Below are 22,808 nucleotides of genomic sequence, written 5' to 3' on the forward strand. Positions count from 1 at the left end.
AAAATGGTGTCATGTCTGCTGGATTGCTTCGAGTTCAGTGCCAGACACACCTCTGAAAATCTGGCAGAAGAGCTGCTCAGAGTGGCAAAAGAGTGGGATGTGGAGTGCAAAGTGGTTTGCTGTGTCACTGACAATGCAGCTAACATAACAAAGGCAATAAAAATTCTGAAATGGACCCACCATCCATGCCTTGCTCACACCATCAACCTGTTTGTGAGGGATGCTCTCAAAGTTATGAAGCCTACTGTGGACAAGGTGAAGGCGATAGTGGAATTCTTCCACAGGAGCACAACAGCCACAGAGAGGTTGAAGTCTACTCAACGGCAGATGGGCATGCCTGAGCTGAAGCTCAAACAAGAGTGTGTGACTCGGTGGAACTCAATGTTTTACATGATAAAACGGATTCTGGAGTCTAAGGATGCAGTCATCTCTACACTGGCTGTCATCAATGCACCTGTTGATCCTCTGAGCCAAGAGGAATGGGATGTACTGCAGGAGGCATGTACTGTTCTGGAGCCATTTGAGCAGGTCACTGTGGAGATCAGCGCAGAGAGGTACAGTGTACAAATGTTATCACATTATACTTATTATACTTTAGTATTATACTACTATTTACTATCATCATCATTATTATCATTATTATTGTTAGTTGTTGTTGTTGTTACATTATTAGTATGACAAGCAGATTAGAAATCACTGAAAATAATATTGCTAAATAATAATAAAAAATTACACTTATTTTTTTTCAGCTATGTTACAGCCTCCAAAATGCTGATACTGTGCAAGGGTCTGCAGAGAGTGACAGCTGAGCACCAGACCAGAACAACCACAGAGAAAGTGAAGGAGTTAGTGGATTCTCTCTGTGCATCCATGGACAGAAAGTTCCTCAGAATGGAATACAACACTATTCTGTCAGAAACCACCCTTCTCGACCCACGTTTCAAAAAGCTGGCTTTTAATGACAGCAGAGCAGTTGATGAAGCTCTTCAAAGAATAAGTGCAGCAGCAGCAAGGTCTAGCCAGTCAACTCCACAAGGGGGCCAAGAGGGAGAAGAGGCAGCAGAGCATGAGCAAGAGGAGCCACAAGCATCTGCTGTTTGGAGGTTCTTTGAAGAGCGGGCAAGTGGAGACACTACAAGAAGGAATCCCACATCAGATGCAATACTGGAAGTGAGATCCTATCTTGAGGAGCCCCTTTTCCAGAGAAGTGCAGACCCACTGAGCTGGTGGGAGACCAAGGCTCTGGTCTACCCACGGCTTTCCCAGGTGATGGCACGGAGACTGTGCATAGTCGCAACATCTGTCCCCTCAGAGAGAATCTTCTCAAAAACTGGGCAGATCATAACGGAGAGAAGGAACCGGATCAGCCCCTCCAAGCTGAGACACTTGGTTTTTCTAAATGCAAATCTTCACTAAAGACTTTGTCATTCTGTGAGTTTGTACAGGTTTAATGTAAATAGTTAAAAGTCAAATTGAGATGGGTCTTTATTTTTAAACTTTATATAGTTTTTATACTTTTAATAATTTAATAATTAATAATTTATTTTGTAGCACTTTGTTCAAGTGGCACTTGTGTTTAAAATAGTTAAAAGTTTGCCTAATTATGTCTTTATTTTTATGTTGTATAATTTATTTTGTGGCATTTTTTCAGGGTTGAGTGTGTTTGTAAAATAAAGCCATAAAGGATAAATATTTGATGTCATGTATGTATTTTACATTAGTAATTCTTTTTTTCAGGCAGTTTTGCATTATTTTGGGTGATAAATTAATTAGTAAGTTTTATTTATATAGCACATTTTTACACAGCATACACTGACCAAAGTGCTTTACAATGTCAAAAATAAAATAAAATATAATAACATTTAAAAATATATAATAATAATAATAATAATAATAATAATTAATAAAACCAATTAATAAAATGCGAGGAGCCGTCTGGGAGCCGAAAGAGCCGGCTCCTTATAGTAAGCAGAGCCAAAAGAACCGGCTCTCCAAAAAGAGCCGAAATTCCCATCACTACTCTACTCTCGCTCTACCACCCACACACACGTTACGGTCGCACATGCGCACTGTACTACCCCCTTAAAGGAGCCACGCTACTCTTATAACAATATAATGAAACAAAGTTACGCACAAGCTTCCACTTTTAAGAGCAAAGAGAATGAGGACAGGCTCAGAGGCAGAAAGCAGATCAGTTGGGGGAAATATGGATAATATTTTCAGCCGAATTGAACAAAAATTGCAGCAACTGTAAATGACCGTGGAGCTAACACAACGACGCCATCATAACACAGCGGTTTTGGAAATAAAGTTAGAACGCCAGTAATTTTAACTAAATCGTAATGAAGTTACACAAGACCCACAACATAAATAACAAAGAGCATAGGCTCGGGAACAGATATAAAAAATGAGGATCCATCTGACGATTTTCAAGTGCAGCGCAGCTGGCTCTGTTAGTTGCGCATATACGGTGCGTAGAAGAAGATAACTTCTTCTCCGCCATTGCATTTTTCATCTCGCGCACCCCCTAAGTAAGACCAAAGAAAAGGTCACTGTAGTCATGCCACTATGCACAGTGGTTGAGATCTAGGAGACTGATCTCTGCAGACCCCTCATTCTGATTCTAATGTTGTTTGCATGGAATGCACATTTTACCTTTGTGGCAAAGGCTGATTAAAACTAATTGTTCAAATAAATTCTGTTGTGTATCATTTTCTTTTTTCTGTTGTGTAACATTTGCCATTGCTAATGACATATACAGTAATCTAGCATACTTTCATTAAATAAATCAATTTAAGCTAAAATTTAAGAGACTATAATTAGGCTATACTGAGCCTGATCTATTTGTACCAGAGATTTTCTTACCTTTTAGAAAAATGTCACCTGGGGTAAAACTCCCCCTGCAACCCTGATTTGCATTTGAATTGACCTCCCCTAGAATTAGGAGGAGGGGTCATGGGGGATGACTGCCAAGCAAGGCCCACGTCAATTTCTGACCATTCATGGCAGTTTTTGGCATTGCCTGCAAATTGCCGTGAACTGCCATTAACCTGAACTTTCACGACAATCTACAGTGCCACATACTGACGAAAATCACACTTTTCATGCAGTGTGGACAATATAAATGTCCTGAATTGTACAGAAAATAATTTACAGTATATAGATGTGGGCTTGAAGCCAATGCACTGTAAAATAGCAATGTGCTGCAGTATTCTCATTTCCTACAACATTTCATATTTTACACCTTTTCATAGTATTTAAGATACTCAATATTTGTGTGTGTCAGCTTATATCACAGCTAATTATACTGCTGCAAAAGAACATACAGCATAATTAAAAACAAATAACAAAATAACCAGTCACTTTTTCATTTTTTGATTTTTGATTGCCATTTGAAAATACAAAGAACGAATTATACACGAATCCATCAGCTCACATCCCTGTAATCTCAGTGTGACCTGTAGTTCATTCAGCTCTCACATCAGCAAAACGGTCACTTATATCCAACAAACCTGCACTCAGGGGGAAGAAGAGAGCTTGGGAGCCACAAAATATTCTTCTCTCAATGTCTCCGTGCAGAAAGGTTACATCATCTGTAACCACAGCAATACAATCAGTTGGAAACAGGACAAGAAGGAGATCAAATCCTACTGTGGGACAGGTAAGATTGAAAAGGTGTAAAGATGTAAATTGTGCTCATTTTAAAGACCTTGGCATATATAGAATTATTGTGGTAGATTGATTTTATTAAAAAGCTGATAATAAAAATGAGTTCATGGGACAGTAAAAACGGCTATTAAAATCAATTTTAAAAAAATGATAAATGAAATCAATAATTTAGGAAAAACAGAGAAAAGGGAATTAGTTGATGGGAAGATGTGAGACTTGTAGTCCTCTCCTAATTGATGATTTAAAATTCATGTGAAAAAAAAATGTGAGGTTAAAATACTTAAGTGACTTGAGTGAGATTAAAAATGGTTATAAATATACCTGTCAGATTAGTTTATCTGTCATCAACCTGTTGGGTTGGGCCTTTTTAAAAATTATTCGTGATCGATTAGCCTGCAGTGACCGTGAGGGGGAGTTCGTGCAAGGATGCTTCACACACACACTCGACTGAGCGACCGTGAAAGGGGCATCCGTGTCAGAGCGTATTTATTCATTTCCCTCATTTCAGGGTCGTAACTGTAACTGCCCACGTCAGTTAATACATTTATTTATTTTTGGTTCCTACCTATTTTTTCAGTGAAGCGGGCTCATTGTTTGTGTTTGTTTCTACACGGTACCCTTTTAATGATACACCGCCTGGCAGAGCACGGCAAGGGAGAAATCATACGGCAGGTTGTGTCCACACACATTAAAGTAAAGTTAATATAAAGAGTTACAACGTTAAATGTAAACAAAGAAGACAGAGAAAGAAGAAAAGACAAGATTCAGCCCCTTTGGTAGTGTGCAGCCTATGTGTGGTTTATTGTTGTATTGTGTAATTACATTAAGCTACGAGCTCTGCATCAGCATATTCATTTACGTGATTGTTTGTTTACTTCCTTTGCTTCAGTTCTCACGGGTCTGTCTGGGTCGCTTGATGACTGAATAAACCCTGTTTCATAAAATAATCTCGGGCCTCATGCTTTACTACCGAGAGGAGCTACAGTAACATTATAGCTAGGTGGGATATAATTTTTTCCATTAAGCATTGTAGCTTCTCCCCATTGGTTTTTAAGAACACTGGAATAGTTCTCACATGATGCTTTTTTCTCAAATGTACAGCCTTTGCTAGCTACAGTATGTTTGTGAGAAGTTTTCAGACACTCAGTGTCATGAGTTTGCATTGAATCATTTGGAAAGAAAAAAAAAAGATTTCCTGCTGTTCTCCTGTAAAGAGCATTCACTCGTCACGTAATCTGAATAACTTCTGGTTCTAGTCTAAAATCATTTGGGGTTTAATTTCTGGTCCGTTCTGCCTATCCAGTACCAATTGTAAAATTAAAACTGCATTCATGAACTACGTCAACGCATCAGATGTTTGTTTGGGTCATTTATAGATGTCAGTGGAGGCACCAAAGTTGCAACTGCGATCGTCGTTGGCATCATCGTCATGATTTCCTTTTCCATTCTGCTTTTTAATGTGAGTACCAGTGTGTTTTTCAGTATAAAGAGTCAACAGTGAAATTAGAATTGTCTTGACTGTGGCTAAACATACACTTCATACACATAAACCTCACTTATATTTTTGAGCAATGTCATATGACTGATTAAAGCCCAACTGAAATAGTTTTGCTTCACCTGTGTACATCTGCTCTGTGAAAGACTTCGACTCAAGTCATCCACACTTCCTGAAGTGCACAACCTGCACAGCTAAAATGTCGGTGTCTTTATTAAAGTATGTAAGCTAAGTGGACTCCTAATGAATTAACCTGTTTCCTCCAGCCTAGAGTAGCCTGACTTGATCTAAATACGAGTTTAGGGAGAGGGATAATCTTAAATATCTTTTCTATGTGCTGAAGTTACTGGACAACGAATTTCCCTTGGGATAAATAAATTAACTATCTATACATCTGTTTAACTTGATGTGTCTTTTTTTATGAGTTTAACTTATGAGGTTATCATGACTGTAGCCTGTTTTGCTCGTGAAGTGTAATAGTGGATCATCTCACCATTGTAGTTTGACAAACTAGAGGCCTGCAAACAGCATCTTTCATAGGGTAACCACGAAGCTAAAACACTTCTGCTCTCACTGACTGTTAACGCCTGTAGAATATATTAAACAGGAACCTCTTTTTTTTTTTCCATTCACTCTGATGACCTGACTTGTGCGCTTCCTTAAACTGGATCACAAGTGTTGAAATGGCACATGTATTTTTCTTATTGGCTGTTTTCGTGCTGTATTCAAGTCAAAGTCAAGGTAAAATCTTATTTTTGTACTAATAGTTGATGTTTTGTATTTTTTTTATTTATCTTTTTGTATTTTAAAATCTGCTTTACTATATTTCTGTACTATAGCGTGCAGAGGAGGAAGGAGGCTCAGTAAATGTTGAAATGTGAAAATTATGTAATATTAGATATTAAAGTACTATATGTCCATAGTACATTGTATCCTGTACCTTGAGAGACAGGAGACATGTTTCTGTTGGAGTTTGTCTTGTCTAAGAATTTAATATAAAATAACAGAGTGTAACCATTTCCCTGGTTCACGGCTTAAAATGGAGCCACAACAAATTTAGTTTTTCATGACAAAATTAAAGTTAGAACTTTATAACCATTATCACTTCATCTCCTGACTTACTGGCAGTACTATCATACACCTTAAATATTACATAGGTTTTATATAAAGCATTTTTGTGTGTGTGTCTGTGTCAGGCTGCATCCTGCTGGGGATGGCTGCTGCCATCAAGGAGTGTCATTGCTATGGGGTGGGGGTGCCTGGTCTGGTCTAGGTGGGTGGTACATGTCTAAGTAACATCCACATGAATGAATGCCAGGTCCAGAAGTTTCACAGCAGAACACTGAATTGTCACAAGATGGTCAATGTTATTCACTTCTCCTGTCAGTGGTCATAATGTTTTGCCTAATCGATATAAATAGTATTAGATTTTCTTCAAACAGTACTTTTCTTACACTTTTTTCTTTCCAATACTGTAATCAACATGTTGAGACAGTTTTAACTATGAGCTTACATTCCTTCACATTTATCTCTATAAAAATATATAATATATAATTAGGCTCAGGGCCACCACATTAAATAGTAAAACATCACTTCGGCGCTGCGTGAAGTGGCAGCCTGTCACGTATCTAATTCTTTATACAGAGTTATATTGTAATGAAGGAAGTACACAGACAGTCTACAATGTTCTTAGACATTTTAGCAATACACACCTGAAACATACAGATGAACCATGCTCTTCTATTTGTATTATATTGTAGTATGATTGCTGTTACTTAGAGACTCAATGCCGTAGAATTTTAATTTTAAACAACTTCCTTTTTTAATTTATTTTCCCAACCAGGGCCCTCAGTATGTCGTGTTATAACACTGTCATAAATAACAAGGCTTTACAATGTAACGAGCCAACCATACATGCAGTACTCACATGTCTGCTGTAAAGCAGAAGTTGAACAAACTGACATGGTTCCTGTTTGTTTGCATGTTTCTTTGTGGCTGACACATCAGTGGTTGTTGATGCTGAAGAGGTTTTCACTGAACTATTTCAGCTAAAAAAAGATAAACTGACAAAACTCTATAAAGAAGATTTTGATTATAATAAAGACATGGGATAATAATACACAGTACACTGAGACAACTTTAAGTTTGTCTTAGTCATTAAATTGCATAAATTTGAAGACTGAAGACTGTAGAAAGTCCAGAGGAGGTTTCCAGAAGAGAAAGAATGGACAGATGGAAAAAGTTAATTATATAAAGACTTTTACTGACCTCTTCATTTCACTGTCACTTGTTATAAATTCACACTGAGTCAAAGCAGGTAAAGACATTTTCAGCTAAAAATCATAATCATTAGCAAATCCAGATGACCTAAATGTACATAATCATTTTAACTGATCAAAATTCTGTTGGAAATTAGGTAGAGGAATACAGTATTTGTGATTGATCTTTAATTTCATTATCATGTATCTACTGTTTTACAGGGTCCAGTGCTGTGACTCCTGTGTTTGTGAAGAGAGGAGATGATGTACTTCTGGAAGTCATGGATAATGATCCAAAGGAATTTATACTTCTTGTCTGGAAATTTAATACAAGCAATGTTTTAGTAGCATATTCACCTGGTGGAAGACCAAGAGTTTATGAAGGTTACACTGGAAGGGTTGAGTTCTCTGTGGAAAATTACTCAGTGAAATTGAAGAATCTACAAGATGCAGACAGTGGAGTTTATACAGCACGAATGACAGGGAGTCAAGATGAACAAACATTAGCTGAATACAACGTCACAGTTCAAGGTAGGTTTCTTAACATTTCAGACACTGACAGAGAACATATGCTGTCATGTTTCTAAACCTCCTCATACAGTATCTTTGGTAAGATTAGTAGTTTTGCCTTTCAAGTTTGGCTGTTCTTATTAGGGTTCAATTGAGCAACTGAGATGCAAAAAAAGACACGTGTTCTCTAATTTTGTTTCCTAAAAATATAAATTTATATTAAACTCATTTTAAATTTAAATAAAGGTATCTGTCAAGACATTTAGACACAGAACCTGTCAGTAAATTGTCCACTGTCACTGTGTTTTGTTTGGGTTTTCTCCAAAAATATTCAGTCTTGTAATATAATACCCACTTGTAGTGAGTACAGACTTAAACTGTTCACCTCTGGACAAAAGATCTATGTTTCTGTTCATCACCACAGAGTAACTGGGAAAACAGTTTACTGTTTAAATCTAATTTCTAGGACATAGTTGGTTAAAGGTTTAATCCTCCAAGACACGATGCTACACTAGTACACGCTAAACTATGTTGAGTGACTGAAACCAGGCATCATTTTCGGATCTGTTTTTTGTTTTTCTGTACAGACTGTGAAACCAGCCGCCACCATATTTATGCCATTGTCTGTACTGTGATAGTTGTTGGCCTTATAGTTGCTGCATGTTGTTATCATCATAAGAGAGGAAAAAGTAAGTCCAAATATTTATTATATCTTGAATTACAAACTAGAAAGATGAGTCTGTTTTATCTCCTGCCTTACTCATTAATAATGCTGAACCCTTCTGCACAACGTATTCATGATAGTTGTGATCACCTACATTATAAAACATCACATATGGAGACTTTATACTGTGTTTGTGTGAGATTAGAATTATTATTTATACATACATACATTCATCTTCTGTGACCGCTTGGTCTTGTTAAGGGTCGCGGGGTCTGCTGGAGCCTATCCCAGCCATCATCAGGCGAGAGGCGGGGTACACCCTGGACAGGTCTCCAGTCTATCACAGGGCTAGCACAGAGAGACAGACACCCATTCACACATACAGCCAATTTAGAATCACCATTTAACCCAGCCAGCATGTCTTTGGACGGTGGGAGGAAGCTGGAGTACCTGGAGAGAACCCACGCAGACACAGGGAGAACATGCAAACTCCACAAAGAAAGGCCCAGAACCTGGGACCTCTCGCTGTGAGGCATCAGTGCTAACCACCTCCCCACTGTGCCACCCAGAATTATTTATACATGCAAGAAATTTGGACTCAATGTAGGAACAGCTTAAGAAAAAAAAAATACAGTAAAGTCACAGAAACGGCTGCAGTCTGAACAGAAAAAATACATATAAACCTAATCACCATTCATTTAATTTCTTCATCTCTGTCCAGCAGATGTCAGAAACAACACAGAAACTACAGTGTATGCAGTTCCTGAGGTAAGTGTCAGGTTTTATTGGCCAATTTTTACAGTTGAGCTTTGAGCATCTGTTGGATAATCCTCTGTACACAAGTCACTGATGAATTCCTGATTTTTCTGATTAGGTGGTCTGTTTGTTGTTTGTGGACATGACTTCTAATCAAATTGACCTCAGGTCCATAGACTGTATATTAAAGATGGATGACAGGACAGCTCCTCTAAAGTAAAGCCAAAGCAAGTAGTGCTCCCCTTGGTGGCTGGCTGCAGTATAGGACATAAGCTCCACCTCCTCCATGTTAGTGGATGGGACTTGGGCCAAACTAAAACACTTAAGTGCCCTTCAAATGAATGTTTTTCAAGAATGGTTTCTGTCATTTTGTGCATTTTTCTGATTTATTTTAGTTAATTATTTGATACTATCAAAACAGGATGTGACATTGTGATGACTACCAGTTGTCATCTTGTAATCATCGACCTTCAAGAAGTGTTTCCGTAGGACCACGAGAGCAGTCATTATAAGCACTCATTGTCTTTTATTGTCATGGTCACAGAAAAGTTTAATTTCTGAAGGATACAGATGATTGAACCCTTGCTGAATATGTCGACTATCTTTTTTTTTTTTTCTTTTTCAAGGTTGAAACCACCCAAAATCTGAATCAGCGTTCAGCAGGTGATGATTTCACCTACAGCTTGGTTGGGCCTCATACTGGACCCAAAGGATCCACTAAGACTAAAGACAAGAGTCCACCAGAGAGCCCATATGCAACAATAGAAAGGCCTTTCATGTCCTGAGAGAAATCATCAGGATATACTCTATATATTCTACATACTGGTGTTAACATAACCTTTGCCCTGACATGATCTGGGCTTCATAGTATTGTACATACAGTAGATGTTAAAGTTAGACTGATGCATCAAACCAAAGAAAAGAGTAGCAAACAGGATCATCACTGTAGTGAACAACTTTCAAAATGATTTCAAAAACAATGAAGGAATATGTTATGTTTACAATAATTAACAAAATGATTGTTCCACTTTGTGCACAAAACTGTTTACAGTACATGGATGTGGGTTTGAATTAACAAATCACATTTGATATTTTATATATTTTGTTTTTCATATTATTTAAGATACTTGAAGTTAAGCTCAAAGCTAAAGTTACTGCTACCAAAGATTATGTTTGAACTAAAAATAATATTTTAACACATACAATTTAAATTTAATTATGTTGTGATTTATAAGCACATTTTAACATGTAGTTGTGTTGAAATCTATTAAATGGAAGGTCCATAGTTCAAATTCAAGCTCCTCATAAACGTCCGTTAAATAAACTGATCTATACATTTCAAAGAACAAAAAGAATAAAGGAATGTGTTGTGTTGAGCACAACTGGACAAAATAAATGTCCTGAATTGTACAGAAAATAATTTACAGTATATAGATGTGGGCTTGAAGCCAACGCACTGTAAGATAGTAATATGCTGCAGTATTCTCATTTCCTATCACATTTCATATTTTACACCTTTTCATGGTATTTAAGATACTCAATGTTTGTGTGTCAACTTATATCGGTTATTTATACTGCTGCAAAAGAACATACAGCATATTTACCACATGCTGTTTTTTACTGTTGCACAGTTTTATTCCGAAGGTTGAATTAATTTATGATGTATGTGGAAGCTAGAGGAAAGATTTCTGTGATATTTGTAAGGAGATGGTGATGTGATATTCCGTGGAAATCTATTAAAAGACTGCCGAACCAGAAATTAAAGTTTTTAGAATCAAATCCATGCTTCTTATGAAGCAATGTTGTTGTCCTGATAGCAATGAACAAAGTGATGCTCCTACATGTGGATGAGGGTTAGAAAGCCTTGTACTGTTATTGTAATCAGAAGCAATGTATGTGCTGCTGTATTCTTATCATCTACTATATTTCAAGTGTTTTTTTTTTTGTTTAGTTTTTCATATTTTTTAAGATACTCGAAGTTTAGGTTACACCTAGCACGACTGCATTCAAAGAATATTGTATTTGAACAAAACTATTTTTCAGCGCAGTATTTTTCTAAAGACTGGATACTCCACTTAAAATTCAAGTTATTAGCTAGATAGACAACTTTATTGATCCCTTTGGGAGGTTCCCGCAGGGAAATTGACATCTCCATCGCACTGTCAGACATACATGTATACGAATTGGATAGAAAAACGGTGAATAAACCCCAAATATATAAATATTGTGACTGTACATACGTGGTTTGTTATTGCATAAATATTGCAATTGCACATGGTTTGTTTATTGCACATTCTTAGAGAGAAAAATACCAACTGCACATTATTATTGCACCCTATTATTGCAGATTATTCAGAAAGGTCAGAGAGTCAGAAAATCAGGAAATAAGGAAACTGGCTGCCCCCCAGAGTCAAATACTATGTAATGTTTATAAATATGTTATGCAATGTTGTTGCTGTAAAGGTTGAAAGTATTGCTTTGAGTTAAACTCGTGAATGTTCTTCATTAAAGTGTCATTAAACACTTTTGGAGAACATATTTTGTGGTGCCTTCACTGACTGTGTTGCTATAGATATATCATTGATTCCAAGCTGACAATGTAACACATGATGAACCTGACTTTTATTTTCTATAAAGTCACAGAATTACCAAAAATAAAAGCTGGATGCATAGCTGTAATACGTGTCTACTACGTAGCATGACATCTAATCCTGGATTATTTCCCTTTAACGTGGCTCTGCTCATCATGCTAACTTTGCACCTTCAACCTCTCTTGTAGAAATGTAGCTGTCACTTTGTGCTGCTTTCTTGTGACTTGCTTTGAACCAAAGAAGTGGCTATGATCCATCTGTTCTCAGGGAACAACAAGGTAAATTAATAATGACAAATATATTTTCCCAGCAAGATGTGTTAGATTTATTTATAGGTGGTCAACAGAGCTGCCAAGTTCAACTCCAGATCCTTCACAACCAACAGCTGACATGATAATTATTAATATCTGTGGAGTTACCATCAGCTTCTCAATCATGTGAGGTTGAGCTGCCACAAATATACTGTACAGTAGTTACTGTAGTTTATTATGAGACAAAGCTTTACTTTTCATGTCAGTTATTATCTTTAATTACGTTTAATTACAGTAGATACACTGATCAGGCATAACATTATGACCACCTTCCTAATATTGTGTAGGTCTCCCTTGTGCCTTTAAAACAGTTGTGAGTCATCAAAGAATGGACATGGGCCTTCTAAGGGTGTCCTGTGGCGTCTGGCGAAAGGATGTTGTCAGTGGGGGTCTTTGAGGGGAGGGGCCTCTGTGGATCATGCCACAGATACTTGATCAGTTTGGGATCTAATGAATTTGGAAGCCAGGCCAACACCTTGTGCTGTTCTTCATGTTTTGTTTTTTTAGTTGTTCCTACAGTGTTTTTGTGTGTGTGTCTGTGTCAGGCTGCATCCTGCTGGGGATGGCTGCTGCCATCAAGGAGTGTCATTGCTATGGGGTGGGGGTGCCTGGTCTGGTCTAGGTGGGTGGTACATGTTTAAGTAACATCCACACGAATGAATGCCAGGTCCAAAAGTCTCCCAACAGAACACTGAATGGTCACAAGATGGTCAATGTTATTAATTTCTCCTGTCAGTGGTTTTAATGTTGTGGCTGATCGGTGTATTCAAAAGTACTTGTGTAGAAGCTAAGCCAGTGCTTTGAGAAAATTGTCCACTGTCACTGTGTTTTGTTTGTGTTTTCTCCAAAAATATTCAGTCTTGTAATATAATACCCACTTGTAGTGAGTTCAGACTTAAACTGTTCACCTCTGGACAAAATCTATATTTCTGTTCATCACCACAGAGTAACTGGGAAAACAGTTTACTGTTTAAATCTAATTTCTAGGACATAGTTGGTTAAAGGTTTAATCCTCCAAGACACGATGCTACACTAGTACATGCTAAACTATGTTGAGTGACTGAAACCAGGCATCATTTTCTAATCTTTTTTTTTTCTGTACAGACTCTGAAACCAACCTCCTCCATGTTATTGCCATCGTCTGTGCAACAGTGATAGCTGTTGTTGTCATCTTTATAATTCTTGCTGCATGTTATTATCATCGTAAGAGAGTAAAAAGTAAGTCCAAATGTTTATAATATCTTGAATTACAAACTAGAAAGATGAGTCTGTTTTACCTCCTGCCTTACTCATTAATAATGCTGAACCCTTCTGTATATAGTATTCATGATAGTTTACAGCTGTTCTTTAGAAACAGCAAATGTTCAGACAAGCACCTGTGTTTTAGAGTCTCTAGTCTATGTGCTGCTTTAAGCTCATTCATTCTCAGAATCCTTCACTTGTGATCACCTACATTATAAAACATCACATATGGAGACTTTATAGTGTGTGTCTGTGTGAGATTAGAATTATTTATACTTGCAAGAAATTTGGACTCAATGTAGAAACAGCTTAAGAAATGTGAGGCAATTATTACAGTTGAGCTTTGAGCATCTGTTGGATAATCCTCTGTACACAAGTCACTGATGAATTCCTGATTTTTCTGATTAGGTGGTCTGTTTATTTTTAAAGACTGTATATTAAAGATGGATGACAGGACAGCTCCTCTAAAGTAAAGCCAAAGTAAGTAGAGCTCCCCTTGGTGGCTGGCTGCAGTATAGCTCATAAGCTCCAACTCCTCCGTGATGCCGTGTTAGTGGATGGGACTTGGGCCAAACACTTATTTATTTGAAGTAGCCTGCTGCACATTATTATTGCACCCTATTATTGCAGATTATTCAGAAAGGTCAGAGAGTCAAGAAATCAGGAAATCAGGAAACTGGCTGCCCCCACATTCAAATACTATGTAATGTTTATAAATATGCCATGCAATGTTGTTGCTGTAAAGCTTCAATTCAGTAATACACGGGATAAGATTTTACAATCCCTTGTGCCAAGATCTCAGGCAAAACACATTTAGAGGCCCTGTTCAACTCAGAAACCCTACCAAACCTACGGTCATGTGATATGACGATTAACCTACAATCTACATGAACTAAGTAAACGCTGCTGGCTTGTAAGCCCACAGAGCTGCAGAGGATAATTAAAACATTGTGAAACATAAGCTAACATAACGCTGCTGGCTTGTATGGCCCGCTCAGCAGCTAACCATAGCTACCAAGCAACATGAAGACATCAGGAACCTGGCCTAAACAACAGCAGTATGCAGCATGTCATTGGGGTTTTCAAGTGGGCACCTCCCTTCACCGATGTTTCGTTAAGTTAGGCCCACGACACCTCGAGAAGGCTTAACAGTGAATTCCAGCATCCTGGAGTCACCCCCCTCCACACTGCCACTGCACAACCCTGTTTCCCTCACCATTCAGTGTCTATCAACAACTAATATTTCAATCATTAGCCTAGTCCTTTTATGAACCACGAGCCAAACAAACAAATCTACCATGGTTCGCCCCGTTGATGCGGACTGAACCACGTAGCAAGCAAACAAATCTACCGTGATTCGCCCCGTTGATGCGGACTGAACCACAAACCAAACCGAGTTGTCCATTTAAATAACCAGTTGTCCATTTAAATCCACCCTCATCTCCCAGGCTCCTCCTACTCTTAGCTGTTCCGTGTTGTGCCTGATGCCTGCTGGTCCAGCCTTTTCTCCCTCCCGTACAAACTTAATGCATCTATTCTCTCTGTTAATTTACATGTACATGTACATTCACCCGTTTTTCCTCAGTTGCAGCTGCTAAACATTTCAGTACCTGATTTATGACGCCAGGTATAACATCCTTGGGAAAGACTAACCTTACAACCTGTCAGAATATGGCTAAGTGTGCAGACACAAGTGCACAGTGGGCAGGCAGCATCCTCAGCTACCCATTGGTTTAGGTTCTGGGGAGTTGGCAGCACATGATAAGTAGCCCCTGTCTCCACACTCTCCCAGTTCACCCACTGACCCTGCTTAGCCTGCGACACTGCCTTCGAGCATCTAACTGCTTCCTCTTGTTTCTGTACCTCTTCCACTACCATCTTTCTCTTTCTACTGCTGATGCCTTGCTCCACAGAGGTTTCCCTGCACACAGCCCTAGGCCTCCACGCCCTTGCTGTACATGACCTATGATATCCCTATGCTTAAGAGCTGCCTGTGCTTGCTGCACTGCCTCTTTTGGGTTCCGCTTCCTCCCTGTCTTAACAGTGGGCACTGCACTCCTAACCACTGGATCCTTCAACTGAGTGAGAGTCATTTCCAGTCTAACTTTAGCACACTTAAACTCCTCTGTTAGGCTGGTAACTGGGAGCTCCAGAATGCCTTTCCCATATAAGGCTGTACCGCTTAAGCAGCGTGGGACACCGAGCCACTTTCTGATAGATGAATTAATCATTCTTTCCAACTTTTCTACCTTTGAGAGGGCAACCTCATACACTGTCACACTGCATGAAAAGTGGGATTTTCGTCAGTATGTGGCACTGTAGATTGTCATGAAAGTTCAGGTTAATGGCAGGTCACGGCAATTTGCAGGCAATGCCAAAAACTGCCATGAATGGTCGGAAATTGACGTGGGTCATCCCCCATGACCCCCCTCCTCCTAATTCTAGGAGAGGGAGGCCACTTCAAATGCAAATCAGGGTTGCAGGGGGAGTTTTACCCCAGGTGACATTTTTCTAAAAGGTAAGAAAATCTCTGGTACAAATAGATCAGGCTCAGTATAGCCTAATTATAGTCTCTTAAATTTTAGCTTAAATTGATTTATTTAATGAAAGTATGCTAGATTACTGTATATGTCATTAGCAATGGCAAATGTTACACAACAGAAAAAAGAAAATGATACACAACAGAATTTATTTGAACAATGAGTTTTAATCAGCCTTTGCCACAAAGGTAAAATGTGCATTCCATGCAAACAACATTAGAATCAGAATGAGGTCTGCAGAGATCAGTCTCCTAGATCTCAACCACTGTGCATAGTGGCATGACTACAGTGACCTTTTCTTTGGTCTTACTTAGGGGGTGCGCGAGATGAAAAATGCAATGGCGGAGAAGAAGTTGTTATCTTCTCCTACGCACCGTATATGCGCAACTAACAGAGCCAGCTGCGCTGCACTTGAAAATCGTCAGATGGATCCTCATTTTTTATATCTGTTCCTGAGCCTATGCTCTTTGTTATTTATGTTGTGGGTCTTGTGTAACTTTATTACAATTTAGTTAAAATTACTGGCGTTCTAATTTTATTTCCAAAACCGCTGTGTTATGATGACGTCGTTGTGTTATCTCCACGGTCATTTACAGTTGCTGCAATTTTTTGTTCAATTCGGCTGAAAATATTATCCATATTTCCCCCAACTTATCTGCTTTCTGCCTCTGAGCCAGTCCTCATTGTCTTTGCTCTTAAAAGTGGAAGCTTGTGCGTAACTTTGTTTCATTATATTGTTATACCAAATCTGCTTACTACTCTGGTCTAATCAGCTCTAATGAAGGAAACTCCAAGACACTGTTCTCCCTGCTCAACAAAATTCTCCAACCCCCTGACTCTCTACCCACCCACATGTACTCAACTGATACCTGCAACTCCCTGTCACTCTTTTTCAACGAGAAAATCCACAAAATCCACCATCATTTAAACTCCAACTCTTCACTACTCTCCTCCCCTGAACTTTTTCCCCATTGTCATCTATTCTCCAGTTTCAAACTCCCGTCCGCTTCCGAAATCACAGACCTCATCCGGAAATCCAAGCCATCCACGTGCCAACTGGATCCCCTCCCCACAACTCTGGTCAAATCCTGCCTCTCCTTTCTGCTCCCCCTCATTACTGCCATCATCCACTCCTCACTTACCACTGGAATCGTTCCCCCACTCTTCAAGGTTGCTGCTGTCACCCCTGTACTGAAAAAGCTTGGCTCAGATCCTAATGACTACAATAACCTCCGCCCCATCTCCAATCTACCTTTCATATCCAAAATCCTTGAAAAAACTGTTGCCACTCAACTTCACTCCCACCTATCTCACAACCGCCTATATGAACAATTCCAGTCTGGTTTCCGCCCCCGCCACAGCACAGAAACCGCTCTCTTAAAGATCACTAACGACCTCCTCATGGAAGCTGATTCCGGTTTACTGACCATTCTCATCCTCCTTGATCTGACTGCAGCCTTCGACACCATCTCTCACACTATCCTCCTCAACAGATTATCCTCCATTGGCATCTCTCACACCCCCCTAGACTGGTTTCACTCCTATCTCTCAGGCCGTACCCAGTTCATCCAACTCAAGTCCTTCAGATCCCAGCCCTCTCCTGTTACTTCAGGTGTGCCCCAGGGCTCTGTCCTGGGGCCCCTCCTCTTCATCACCTACCTCCTCCCCCTTGGCAATATCTTCTGCAAATTCAATATTCACTTCCACTGCTTCGCGGATGACACCCAGCTCTACCTATCCACTAAACCAACTTCCACCCTCCCTCCCTCCTCCCTCATCACCTGTTTATCTGAAATAAAATCCTGGTTCACCTCAAACTTTCTAAAACTAAACAGTGATAAAACAGAACTCCTCCTCATAGGCACCAAATCCACACTTTCCAAAGCTGACAGTTTTTCCCTCACAATCGACAATTCCTTAATCTCCCCCTCCCCCCAAGTTAAGAGTCTGGGTGTCATCCTCGACAGCTCACTGTCATTTCAATCTCACATCAATAACGTTACCCGGTCTGCATATTTCCACCTACGCAATATAAATCGGCTCCGCCCCTCTCTCAGCCCCCATACCACTTCCATCCTTATCCACAGCCTTGTCACCTCCCGCCTCGACTACTGCAACTCTCTCCTTTTCGGCCTCCCCCACAAATCCCTCCATAAGCTCCAAATGGTCCAGAACTCAGCCGCTCGCATCATCACCAAAACCCCCTCATTTCACCACATTACCCCTGTGCTTCAGCATCTCCACTGGCTCCCAGTCAAATCCCGCATCAACTTCAAGATCCTTCTCCACACCTTCAAGGCCATCCATAACCTCGCCCCCCCTTATCTCCCGGATCTCCTCCATATTGTCACCCCCTCCCGCTCCCTCAGATCCTCCTCCTCTATCCACCTCTCTGTCCCCTCGGCTCGCCTCAGTACCATGGGGAGCAGAGCCTTCAGTTGCTCTGCTCCCCAACTCTGGAACTCACTCCCACCGGACATCAGAAACATTGACTCCTTCCCTCTCTTTAAATCCAGACTCAAAACCCACCTGTTCCAGATAGCCTATCCACCTTGATTGCACTGTTCCATTTGTTTATTCTGTCTTGTTTTGTGTCTTTATGTTTTTGTACAGTGACCTTGCGAGTCTTGAAAGGCGCTTATAAATAAAATGTATTATTATTATTATTATTATTATAAGAGTAGCGTGGCTCCTTTAAGGGGGTAGTGCAGTGCGCATGTGCGACCGTAACGTGTGTGTGTGGGTGGTAGAGCGAGAGTAGAGCGAGTGCGCCGGTGAATGGAAGTAACAGCGAGACTGGTTAGCACAGCTATTAGGGAATTTAGCAATAAATGTACAGTTTATGTCATAGTTGTTTGTGAATAAAGGCTGTCGCTTCCTGACCAATGGCTGGACGGCGTCTCGCGTTCAACTCGCCTTCAACTCCTCTTGGACGCGATCAACAACTTCCAGGCAGTCCGCAGACTGACGAGAAGAAACTGCTGGTTGCTATCAGTGGATTATCTCGTCAACTTCATCGAGTTGCTGCCGAGATGAATGAGCAGTTAACTCAACTCAGCGATACGGTAAACTCCAGGTTGCTGTCCATAGAGGATAAGTTGGCTGCTCTGGAGTCGAAACACTGTGCGGGAGGAACTCTAGGAAGAGAAGACGGGTGCACAATCCCAAGACTGCGGTAAGAATATGTTCGATGACTGCTAGCTAAGCTAAAAGTATCCTAGCCTAAAACCAAAGCTAAGAGTAGCCTATAGTAGCCTTGCAAAAGAACAAGTGAGCAGAACCAGTGAAAGTTGCTTTATTAAAGTGTATTTTTCTGTCTTGTAATTTACAGGAAGCAGTAGGCTACGCCGTCTTCACAACTCAGAGACCAATCGCATGCGCTACGAACCGGAGCAAGGGTAAGATTTAAGCTTAAATAATATGCTTATTAACTTACTGTTAACTTACTCTTAATTTACTGTTTCCCCTTCCTTGTTTAATGTTACTGTGGCTTACGTTTGATTTTTATTCATACCACTCTCATTTAATTGTTTTCCAGCCGCCTGTAAGACCTACTACGAGACAGTAGGGCCTACGCAGGAACTTCAAATATAACCAGCATGAATTTGCATCGCAGGCGGAGGCTGCGAAGAGTTCAGCTCGGGGTCGGTCGAGAAGAAAGAGGGTAAGACTTTTTTTGGTGACTATTTTTCTGGTGCATTGATAGATGTGTTGTGTTGATATGCAGTGCATCGCACAGTACTGATTGTCTTAATTGATTGTTTTTTACAGCTGTTGGAAGCGAGACAGAGTGTGCTAGCAGAGGACGAGGTTGAACTCTGGAAGTCCGCCACCGTAGACCTGATGTCTGATGAGGAAGACGGCGTTGTTGGCGGGGTGTCTGGATGGATTGTAAGAGATCCGTCCTTTTGCAGCCCGGAGCTCTCTGAACTCTGTGCCACGCCGCAGTCCCGTTTAGAGGCGACTCCGAAGTACAGAGTCACGCACCATAGGCGTCCGCAAAACGGGCCTCCCTCAGAGAGAACGCCGCCAGCAAACAGCCAGTTAACAGAGCTGTAACTTTTGGGCTGCTCTGAGCTACCCATATGTTGTGTGGGCACCTCACTTTGTACATAGTTGTGTGTTTGTTTTGATAAAGCTCTTCCTTTAATAAAGCTCTTTTTTTGCTTAAACATGTTCTTGGCAAATGTTATTTTCCTCAATAAATTCATTCATGTCCTTGATGGTAATAATAGTGTAGTAGCCTAGGATAACAATGACATGAATATACAGCATAATAACATATCATATAAATAAATTAATAAATAAATATATATAATATATTAATTATTTTATTATTGAGGTTTACATTTATTATGAGCCGGTGTGACCAATGTGACAGATCTGCCAACCAATCACGAGTGATTTTACTCGTTTGAAAGTTGTGGTTTCATCCAATACTGTGTAAGGACGTTCAAGCCTGGCCTGACCAGGCGCGGTTTCGCTACCAATCATGAGTGATTTTACTTGTTTGAAAGTAGTGGTTTCATCCAATACTGACTAAGGATACTCAAGCCAGACCTGGCCAGGCACGGTTTCGCTGCATTCATATGCTAATTAGAACCATTAGCGAGATCTCACGCGTCATGGTATGTTAACGACAATTTGTGGCACAGACAAACGCGACGTTCGCGGGTTGCAAATTGTCATTAACTGCCGAAAATTAGGGAGATCTCCGGGCGTTTACGGGGACGAAAATCACACTTTTCACCCAGTGTAGTAGCCACATTAACCGGGGCAGTAAACCAAATTGCATCACCACAATTTTAACTTCCCTGGTAGCCCTGACCGGTCTATGCTTGAAATGCCTTGAATCGTTTCCTGCCTCAACCCTTCAAACTGCGCCTCATCACTGAGACTTGCATCATACCATCTTCCCAAACTCTTCACTGGCTTCTCCGGCACTGTGGGAGCTACCTCGTCATTTATAACTTCTTATCTACTACCTTTCCTTTAACAATTGAAATACTCCTAGATTTAATAGGCTTCACTTTCATCCTAGCCCACTGCAGGTTGCTGTTTAGCTTATCCAGCAATCTTCTGGCACAAGGCGCGGTTGACGTTGCTGTCGTCATGTCGTCCATGAAGGCCCTAATTGGGGGGAGGCGAAGCCCTCCTTGCAGCCTTTCTCCACCTTCCACCCATTTGGAAGCCCTAATAATGACCTCCACTGCCATTGCAAAGGCTAGTGGAGAGATTGTACATCCTGCCATGACTCTCTTGCTTTGCTAACTGAATTTGGTGCCAAATCATACAGGTGTACTCTAAGCATCCAGAGAAGCCGGGGATCCCAGCTTTTTGGACCGACGTATCAATTAGTCTGTTTTTCACTAAGTAACTGGACAACCTCTGTGCCACAACACTGAAGAAAATCTTCCCCTCAACATTAAGTAGACTAATTGGTCTAAACTGGCTTATTTCCAATGAGTCCCTCTCTTTGGGAATAAAAATCCCCCCTGCCCTGCGCCATGACTTGGGAATAACCTGTTTCTTCCATACTACCTTCATCAATTTCCACAGGAACCTCAGCACATCTGGTGCACTCTTATACAGCCGGTAGGGGACCCCATTAGGTCCTGGGGCTGAAGAAGCTCTTGCACGTCTTACCACATATTGAACCTCTTTCCACCTTAGTGGGCTGTCATCACACTGGTTAACTATTTCACCAATAGGTGGAATATCAGAGGGTAGTTCCAACTTTCTAAACCTGTCCATATCTTTATGCACCTCCTCCAAATACTCCTCAAGCTTCTTTTCCTTGCTATCAATGCGGGGTCCCTGTGTTCCCTCCGCCAAACACTTTTCCCTCCCTTGAATCAGAATCAGAATCAGCATCAGAATAGACTTTATTGCCAAGCATGATCGTACATACAATAAAGTCTATTCTGATTGATGGATTCTGAGGCCCTTTACTGTTGTTATCTTTTGCCAGCCACACACACAACCTGCTGCTTCTTTCCACCTCCATCTGAACGAGTGGCTTCCAATAATGTGCCTTGCCTACTCAGTGTCAAATTCATTCCTGGGTCAAAAGCCGTGTCAGTCAAAACTGAGTCATCTTCCACCCCTGCTCTCGCTGACTCTAGGGGTAAACAAATCTACCGTGATAGGCCCCGTTGATGCGGACTGAACCACGTAGCAAACAAACAACCTTTTGCCAACACCGTCCGTTCACCTGTCAGTCAGCCAGAGTTACGTGAGTCACGTAGATGACTGCACAGATTATTTTTATTTTTTTTTTTATTTTTCACATAACCCAATTAATTACATGTAGGTATATGGGTCTATGTTAATTTTAGGAATGACATACAATTTATTTGGAAGCAGTTTGTGTTGTGTGGTCTGGGATCAGTCTATCCCTCGCCCCCCTCCCCCTTGCCAACCTCTGCAGTCGCAAGTTGATCCCCCGCCCCCCTCCTCCTTACCTCTGTGTCTCCATCCACCTGTGCGGATCAGCACAGTGCAGTGGATCAGCACTGTGCTGATCTTCTGTCTTCAGTGTTCACGGATATCTTCAACATCTTCCTGAAGTCGTGTCACGAGCCAGCTTACTTCAAGGTCTCCACCACCATCCCAGTCCCCAAAAAGCCAAGGACCACTGGACTCCATGACAATCACCCTGTTGCCCTGACATCGGTTGTGATGAAGTCTTTTGAGCGCCTTGTGCTTTCACACCTTAAGGACTTAACAGACCCAGTTCGCCTACAGATCAAACAGATCTGTGGATGATACC

General features: G+C 40.5%; 1 protein-coding gene across 1 annotated transcript; it reads left to right on the forward strand.

The window, feature by feature from the left end:
* Positions 1–5,842: 5,842 nt before the first annotated feature.
* Positions 5,843–10,437, forward strand: LOC311489023 (uncharacterized protein). Its single transcript, XM_084545917.1, has 4 exons — positions 5,843–5,905; positions 7,645–7,953; positions 9,321–9,364; positions 9,979–10,437. Exons 1-4 carry the CDS (start codon positions 5,848–5,850, stop codon positions 10,135–10,137), a joined length of 570 nt encoding a protein of 189 aa, XP_084402043.1. The 5' UTR covers positions 5,843–5,847; the 3' UTR covers positions 10,138–10,437.
* Positions 10,438–22,808: the final 12,371 nt, after the last annotated feature.

This window comes from Chelon labrosus (assembly GCF_963514085.1).
Source record: "Chelon labrosus genome assembly, chromosome: 6".
NCBI classification, from domain to species: domain Eukaryota; kingdom Metazoa; phylum Chordata; class Actinopteri; order Mugiliformes; family Mugilidae; genus Chelon; species Chelon labrosus.

What these genes read in the sequence shown, in the direction of transcription:
- LOC311489023 (XM_084545917.1), top strand. Translation starts at nt 5,848, where the DNA reads ATGGCACATGTATTTTTCTTATTGGCTGTTTTCGTGCTGTATTCAAGT. An exon ending in GTATTCAAGTCAAAGTCAAG is followed by an intron (nt 5,906 to 7,644) that starts GTAAAATCTTAT and finishes ACTGTTTTACAG; the next exon opens with GGTCCAGTGCTGTGACTCCT. An exon ending in CAGTGTATGCAGTTCCTGAG is followed by an intron (nt 9,365 to 9,978) that starts GTAAGTGTCAGG and finishes TTCTTTTTCAAG; the next exon opens with GTTGAAACCACCCAAAATCT.